The sequence below is a fragment of the Quercus suber genome, unplaced genomic scaffold (genome assembly GCF_002906115.3).
Source record: "Quercus suber isolate HL8 unplaced genomic scaffold, Cork oak 2.0 scaffold_8, whole genome shotgun sequence".
Classification (NCBI taxonomy): domain Eukaryota; kingdom Viridiplantae; phylum Streptophyta; class Magnoliopsida; order Fagales; family Fagaceae; genus Quercus; species Quercus suber.
The window spans coordinates 3,003,915-3,012,236 of record NW_027069474.1 but is presented as its reverse complement, the minus strand read 5'-3'; the positions used below and the strand labels follow the sequence as shown (position 1 = coordinate 3,012,236).

Sequence of the window (8,322 nt, the reverse complement as noted above, 5' to 3'; positions counted from 1 at the left end):
GATTTGCTTTTGGGGTTGTTTTGCTTCTTTGGGCAATGTCACACATAGGTAGTATTTGGGGTAATCTTGCATTAAATGCTAAGATTGTTGAGATTGTGTTCAGCCAATGAGATTAAGACAAGTATTAAAGAAGAATACTAGTGCTACTACTGAGATTTGGATTCCCAAGAAGTACGATTCAACACCCCAAGCCAAGTGTCAAGCTCTAAGTTCACTTTAGGAGGTTCTGCTGGGGATCCATTTTTGCCCTCCAAACCACATGTTCCCAATTTTTCTGATAACGCCTTAAAATGTATACTTGTTATATATTTATGTGGGCGTTATCTCCTTATTACTATGCTTAATTTGTATAATTAAGCCATGATTTGCATTAATCCCTATTATTTATCTTTACATAATTTCTTGAATAAGATGCTATTCATTGTGTGTAATTTTTTACTTTCAGAAAATCATGTGAGAAAGATGAGTTTATAGAAATTTGTGAGAAAATGGAGGCCAAACTAGAATTAAAGTGGAGTTAAAGAACCTTGCTTAAACGTCTAAGGAGGTGCAGCTGGAGTGCTTGGATCGTCTACCATGATTGGAAGCTTCAAATAAGGAAAGAAATCAAAGAGGCAGAATCTGAAAAGGAAAAATCTGATTTGAGCACTAATTAGTATTTTGGGTATATCTCTCTCCTCAAAAATCCAATTGACACAAGGCTGGATGGGTTGGAAACTTAAATATCTACAACTTTCCAGTTTTGAGTTTTTCAAAATTCTCAATTTTGAAGGCTGAAATTAACTTACAAGTTACTGTTATAAACCTGGGCGAAAATTAAAATAGTAAAAGTTTTATTTGCTTTGGACACTTAGACATTAGGGTTTCGAGGAGAGGCTATGAGAACGAATTTTGGCAGAAAAAAACATTGTATTTTCCTTTCTCTAATGGTAGCCTAAACTCTTTGCTAGAGCTAGGGGTTATGTTTCTTTTATACGGTATGAATATTCAATGTGATTCTTTCTAAGATTTTATCAACGACATACTTGATTGTTCAATTAGATTTCTTTTGATAAATTAGTTCTTCCATGCTTTCAATAAGTTCAATAATGTTTTTCTTATTGTTTAGATGAATTTCTAATAGTTTCAATAAAAATCAGGTTTTAAAGTGAATGGGTTTTTCTGAAAACTTTTCTAACCGCATTATTAATCGAGGTTATTATGCGTTCTTGAATTGTCTCGGTTCAACCGAATCACAAGTATTTAATTGTATAAGAACAATCAATTATGAAATATATAATTTCTTAGATCACAAAGAATTTCATATCAATATAGGGAAACACCCCGATGCCTTGGTATTTACATTATTGATTTAAATCAGTTTTTATTGTTATTCTTGTTAACAATCACCAAGCAAAAGTATTTTCCTTCTTCACCTAAACTGTTTTTTTTTTTTTTTTTTTTTTTTTACATTGTCTTTGAATCTATCCTACTCCTTGTGGTTCGACCTTAGTACTCCGAAAATTATACTGCTACGATCTCCTGCACTTGGGAGTGAGCAAGTATTTTCCCCTTTAGGATTCATGGGCTTAGTACATAAATCACGTCTTGAATGTTTTTAATATTTATAGTATCAATTTGTTGAAGTTTGGATGACTTGGTTTCAGCTCCCCTTCCGTTGGAGATGCAGTCTTGAGGAAGATTATGGAATCTCATCATCCTTTTGACTTCAGTTAATATGATAGCCCTTAAGCACTGTTCACATTAGGCAGAGGGTGGTAGAAAACTGATGGGATAGCCCCTAGTTCATCCTTAAAGTGTTGGTTCTCTTATTAGGGTCTCTAGTTGTTTCTTTGGTTAGGGATGAACAAGGGCTAGTTGCCCACTTTCAAGCCTCTTGCTGAGACCTTTTTGGGCTGGAACTTTGCTCCATTTCAGCACTTTTAGTTGGGCCACATGCCCCTTTATTTGCTTGGGCTTGCTCTCTATTTCATGAAATTCTTGAGCTTACAAAATGGGTATTAAAGACATTCTTTGCCATGAGTTTTTTACTCCTCATGGGTTTTAGTTGTTAGTAGAAATAAAATAAATCTATGAGTTTTAATAAATATTTATGATATATTTTGGGTATTAATTTCCATGGTCTTTAAATAACAACTTGTATAGTTTCTTCTAATTTTTGCTATGGATTTCTTTGTAAATGATATTTTCTTTGGGGCTTTTTAAGTAATAACCTCAAATATTTTTCTTGAGAATAATATTTACCATGGGTTTTTAAATAAATATGGTAACAATCACTATAATGGAATAATGTGAGGTTCTCATGAGTTTCTTTATATATAATCACAATGGACATGCAGGATGAATAATTACCATGAGTTTTGGTAATAAATATTACGAATGTTGCGATGTAAGATGAATAGTGAACATGAGTTTATAATATGAAATAAATAAATGTCATGGGTCTAATAATCATATCTTTACATGAGCTTTTATAAGATAACCGCCATGGGTTNGTTTTTTTTTTTTTTTTTTTTTAATTACATTGTCTTTGAATCTATCCTACTCCTTGTGGTTCGACCTTAGTACTCCGAAAATTATACTGCTACGATCTCCTGCACTTGGGAGTGAGCAAGTATTTTCCCCTTTAGGATTCATGGGCTTAGTACATAAATCACGTCTTGAATGTTTTTAATATTTATAGTATCAATTTGTTGAAGTTTGGATGACTTGGTTTCAGCTCCCCTTCCGTTGGAGATGCAGTCTTGAGGAAGATTATGGAATCTCATCATCCTTTTGACTTCAGTTAATATGATAGCCCTTAAGCACTGTTCACATTAGGCAGAGGGTGGTAGAAAACTGATGGGATAGCCCCTAGTTCATCCTTAAAGTGTTGGTTCTCTTATTAGGGTCTCTAGTTGTTTCTTTGGTTAGGGATGAACAAGGGCTAGTTGCCCACTTTCAAGCCTCTTGCTGAGACCTTTTTGGGCTGGAACTTTGCTCCATTTCAGCACTTTTAGTTGGGCCACATGCCCCTTTATTTGCTTGGGCTTGCTCTCTATTTCATGAAATTCTTGAGCTTACAAAATGGGTATTAAAGACATTCTTTGCCATGAGTTTTTTACTCCTCATGGGTTTTAGTTGTTAGTAGAAATAAAATAAATCTATGAGTTTTAATAAATATTTATGATATATTTTGGGTATTAATTTCCATGGTCTTTAAATAACAACTTGTATAGTTTCTTCTAATTTTTGCTATGGATTTCTTTGTAAATGATATTTTCTTTGGGGCTTTTTAAGTAATAACCTCAAATATTTTTCTTGAGAATAATATTTACCATGGGTTTTTAAATAAATATGGTAACAATCACTATAATGGAATAATGTGAGGTTCTCATGAGTTTCTTTATATATAATCACAATGGACATGCAGGATGAATAATTACCATGAGTTTTGGTAATAAATATTACGAATGTTGCGATGTAAGATGAATAGTGAACATGAGTTTATAATATGAAATAAATAAATGTCATGGGTCTAATAATCATATCTTTACATGAGCTTTTATAAGATAACCGCCATGGGTTTTGACAGTAGATAATTTATAAATTCCACAAGCTTGTAATATTATGGTAATAGGTTTAAGGATCTAAAGTATTGTTCATTATTAGACTTTTAAGTGAAATAATTATGATATTGTATTTTGCCAAGCATTGATAACCTTGGGCTTTCGATAAATAGTGCCAAGTAGTTAGCTTGGGCTTTTAATAGTGCCAACGTAAGTTGGACTTTTGATTTTGCCAATGAGAATTGAGTTTTAAATATTGTCAGTGAGAACTAGGCTTTGATATTGCCAATGAGAATTGGACTTTGATATTGCCAATGAAAATTTGGTTTTAAATATTGCCAGCAAGAACTGGGCTTTGATATTGCTAATGAGAATTTGGCTTTGATATTGTTAATGTGAATTAGGTTTTGGATAAATAAATTGCCATGGGTTTAAACCATGAGCTTTGATTATGGATTTGAATTCCATTGATAAAATTGTTTTCTCATGGATTTGAATCGTAAGTTTTTCAAATATTGCCAAGTATAAGTAAAAAAAGGGAAATTGAAAAAAAAAAAAAAAAAAAAAACCCATTTTTTTATTACTGTAGATTGCTTTGTTTGTGTGTCTTCATGGGTACTTTCTCTTTTGTAGTTTTTGCTGGATTATCTTAGATTTTTAGTCAATATTTAGCCTTCCACTGAATTTGGAGCCTCTAGAGGAATAGTTTGGGTCCTCAAAAAATCAAGGGAAAGAAAAGAAAAACCCTTTATTGATTGTTGTGTATTGCTTTGTGTGTGTGTGTGTGTGTGTGTGTGTGGGTGGGTGGGTGTTAATGGGGGTTCTTGCTTTTGCTAGATTATATAAAAATTTAGTGAGTATTTGGGTTCTCAGTTGTCACTGAAATTTGGTCACTCTCTCTGCAGAGGAATAGTGTGGATCCTCAGAAAGTCAGGGGGAACCACAGTTTTAATTCTTGTGTATTACATTCTTGGTGGGTGTTAGTGGGCAATCTTTGTTTTCCTGGATTATATAGGAATTTTGGTGAAAACTGATATTTGAACTCTCTGTGGTCCGTTTGGAATAGCTTCTTATCATTGGCTTATTTTGCTTAAAATATAAGTTGGGTATAATTACTAGAAAAAGTGAGGCTTTAGGCAGAGGGTGGTGGACCAAAAATACGGCAGAGTGTGGGGGTTAGTGTTCAAATGGTTTCAAGGGCCGAATGTGGCGAGCCTCACACAATGGCAGGATGGGATAGCTTTTTTTTGATAGGTAGATAGTGGGGGAGGGGGAGGTGAGATTTGAACCATGAAGTAGGGAGTAAACTCATAAATTTCTCACAAGACTCATGAAGTAGGGGGCAGCCGTTGAGGGAGAAATTCCCTGAATTATTTTGAATAGCACATGATACAGAGGCATAAGTGCTGGACCGTTTAATCATTCATGGGGAGACCCATCACTGGGACATCAATTTTGTCAGAGCAATTCAGGATTGGGAGCTGGAATCTGTGGTAACTTTCATGGATCTCATTTATTCCAGTCCGATGAGCTGTAATAGACTTGATACACTTTGTTGGAATCCATCTTCAAGGAACATGTTTGAAGTCAAATCCTTTATAAACTATTAAATCCTTCAACCTGGTCTTCCTTCCCGTGGAAAAGTTTGTGGAAGCCTAAAGTCCCAACTAAGGCGACATTTTTTCTTTGGACTGTGGCTTTGAGGAAAATCCTACTATTGATGGAGGCGGCAGGTAATTGTGTTGCACGTATAAGTTGGCTGGGAAAACTATAAAACATCAGCTTCTTCATTGACTTGTTGCTCAAGAGCTTTGGAGTATGGTGTTCATTTTATTTGGGGTCTTGTGGGTTATGTCGAGGGGTGTGTTGGAGCTTTTAGCAAGTTGGCAAGGCAAGTTTGGTTGTAGTGCAACAATAGTGTGATTTGGATCGTGATCCCTCACTATCTCTTGTGGTGTGAGAGAAATGTTAGGACCTTTAAAGGATGTGAAAAGTCTGTAATAGATCTTGACCTTTCCTTCCTCAAATCTTTATTTGGGTGGATAAATCGTTCCTCTTTACACTTTTGCTAATATGTTTGAGATGCTTGATATTGTTCATTTTGTGCTTAATGTTGGTGTATTTTATTATGTACACATCCTGTTTACACATGTACCATTTTAATTGATAATAATTTATAAATGAAATACTGTTTGTGAATTTTAATATGTATTAGTTTTTTCTTTTTTTGCTTATTTCCCCATATCATGAATAAATTCTTGCTTAATTTTTCAAGGTATCATCCTAGATGTGCAGGTACAAAGAAAAGAGATGGGATTCTCGAAGGATGCTTGGGTCAGGTGGAATGCCCTCATCACATTCAGCAACTGTAACATCTCTTGCAGTTGCTATTGGCTTGCAAGAAGGAATGGGAGGACCTGCATTTGCTGTTGCAGTGGTCTTGGCATGCGTTGTATGTACTTGTTAACCAGGTCTTGTTCATTCTTTTGTTTGTGTCGGCATGCTCACTTATGATTACTTTAGTCTTTGCCCTTGTGTACAAAAAGCTTGCAGTGAAAGTAAGGCAGTTTACTATTACTGTTTGTAATTTATTTTTTGTTATTAGTATGTCAGAGTTTACTGCTGGTACCATGAATGAAGAACTTCTATTAGGTTCTTGGGTTATTGAAGTCCTTTTTATGGAGCATCTATCAAGTATTTCACAAAAGGATTTATTTATGGTACTAGGCTCAATGCTAAACTTGTGAAGTGGTTGCTTTTACTTGCATAAGGGACTTACATCATTTAGGTGTCACTGATTAGCCTCTTGTAAAATTGAATGGTTGCCTATTGTTCTTCAAGAAAATTTATTAGCTATCATGTGGACTCCTTGGGACTGGAGCTTTTGGTTATTTTGTCCATTTAATCATTGTATAACACCATTCCTTGTTTTAGTTTGTATCCCTATTTTATTATCAATGTCTATAAGCTTACATGGGATTGGGCTGCGTAGATTAATGTTGATGTCTCCTTGCAGGTAATGTACGATGCTACTGGAGTTAGACTTCATGCTGGTCGCCAAGCTGAAGTAAGATCATATATTGCTGGCAGCATACTTTGTTACTTGCTTGTAGTCAATATTACATTAGCAATAAATAAAGAGGAATTTGTTACATATTGTTAGATACCTTTGGATTATATCAACATCAGTCATGTTTATCATTGGCTCTATATACCCTGTTTCTTTTGGTTTGCATCATGGCATTTGGCGATAGTTTTTGTTATGGAACCTTGCTAATTTTATTTTGTATGTTGCTTATTTCAGTTACTAAATCAAATCGTGTGTGAGCTGCCTCCTGAACACCCTGTCTCTAATGTTAGACCTTTACGAGATTCACTCGGTCATACCCCGCTTCAGGTCTGTTGCTCTTCTTTGGTCTATATTTAATTATTTATACAGATATAATTGTTTCTGTTGTCCTCATGTCAAATACATAGGCTTGAATGCTTGATCAAATGATCAGTATATTATTAGTATATGGATTGAAATTTATATAATGGAAAACAAAAAGGGGTGGGAAAAAGGTTTGAAGTTTGTCTAATCTAAAGAGGGAAGTCCACCTTTGGTGGTACAAATGCTAAGACTCGTTACACTTTGTATTCTATAACACACAAAGATCTTGTATTCTATGCTTCTCCATTTATCAAAATACTGTTAAAGAAAGATCTTGTTATGATGTTCTATACTTCTCAAGGCATGGAGATCTTACCTATTTAATTTCTTTGACATAAGTGACATAACTTACCATTGATGGTAATGTATTAATACTTTAGGTGAAAATAATTTTTTTTTTTTAAATTGTTTTGTTCCTTTTTTTTTAAAATTAATTAATTAATTAATTTATAAATTTTCTCATTGGACGAAAACCTATTTATTTACTCCTGCGGCTATTGATCTATTTTTTTCTCGAAGCAGTTACTTAAATTATAACCATATTAGTGGTAGGAAGCTACTTTGACAAACAATGTTTTGCCTTGCAAAGTCTATTGATCTCAAGAGTTGTCTATTATATGTCCATTCTAATGGAAACAAGTGAAGCTGATAATGTAGTTCTCACGCCAACAAGATGGCCTGTTTTAACCTCTTTATAGCTGTAGCTGGTAGCCTGGTACTTGTTCCTTTTATGTCCATGGTGCAATTGCTTTTTTTTTTGAAGACAAAAAGGTTGCCGGAATTCTTTTTGATAATCAAGGCATAAATGTTCCTTTTGAAGTCATTCATCCTTAAAGTTGATCATGTACACACCATTCACCATGCTCAAGCTCATGGTTTGAAACATGAGACTTGAGAGTGAATGATCCGTTTGTTTTGTGCGATTTTTTTTCCTTGATCAAAATGGCTAAAAACTTGTTATACTAATGATATGACTAAAAGAATATTGTTCTGTTGGCATTTCTGTAGGTTGTTGCAGGTGCTATATTGGGATGTGTGGTAGCGCTCCTCATGAGAGGTTCTAGTTAAGGGGATGATATAGTGAATGGCAATATTTTGGTCATTCTACTCAACAATTACCAAGCTGGCAAGCTTTCAATGTGGTTAGAAGCTTTTCTGCATGGAGATTTGCATTTGGAAAGAGAGGTTTCAGAGTTGAGACTATAGTGATTCTTAATTTGATGTATGCATACTAGTCTTCATACGAATGGCTTAATGTTAGATGTAATTAATTCCTTGTTATTGGTCTAAAATGTTCAACTATCTTCTATAATGGTCCTGGATTAACAATTCTTACCAAAA

The 8,322-nt window shown here is 34.3% G+C and overlaps 1 protein-coding gene across 1 annotated transcript; it reads left to right on the top strand.

The window, feature by feature from the left end:
- Window positions 1–5,812: 5,812 nt before the first annotated feature.
- LOC112013022 (uncharacterized) lies at window positions 5,813–8,322 on the top strand. The gene is made up of 4 exons (XM_024045410.2): window positions 5,813–6,000; window positions 6,565–6,615; window positions 6,853–6,945; window positions 7,990–8,322. Exons 1-4 carry the CDS (start codon window positions 5,836–5,838, stop codon window positions 8,047–8,049), a joined length of 369 nt encoding a protein of 122 aa, XP_023901178.1. The 5' UTR covers window positions 5,813–5,835; the 3' UTR covers window positions 8,050–8,322.

Excerpts from the sequence above, each read along its gene's own strand:
- LOC112013022 (XM_024045410.2), top strand. The coding sequence starts at position 5,836 with ATGTGCAGGTACAAAGAAAAGAGATGGGATTCTCGAAGGATGCTTGGG. Across the intron at positions 6,616-6,852 it reads ATGCTGGTCGCCAAGCTGAA|TTACTAAATCAAATCGTGTG; the intron begins GTAAGATCATAT and ends TGCTTATTTCAG. Across the intron at positions 6,946-7,989 it reads TCGGTCATACCCCGCTTCAG|GTTGTTGCAGGTGCTATATT; the intron begins GTCTGTTGCTCT and ends GCATTTCTGTAG.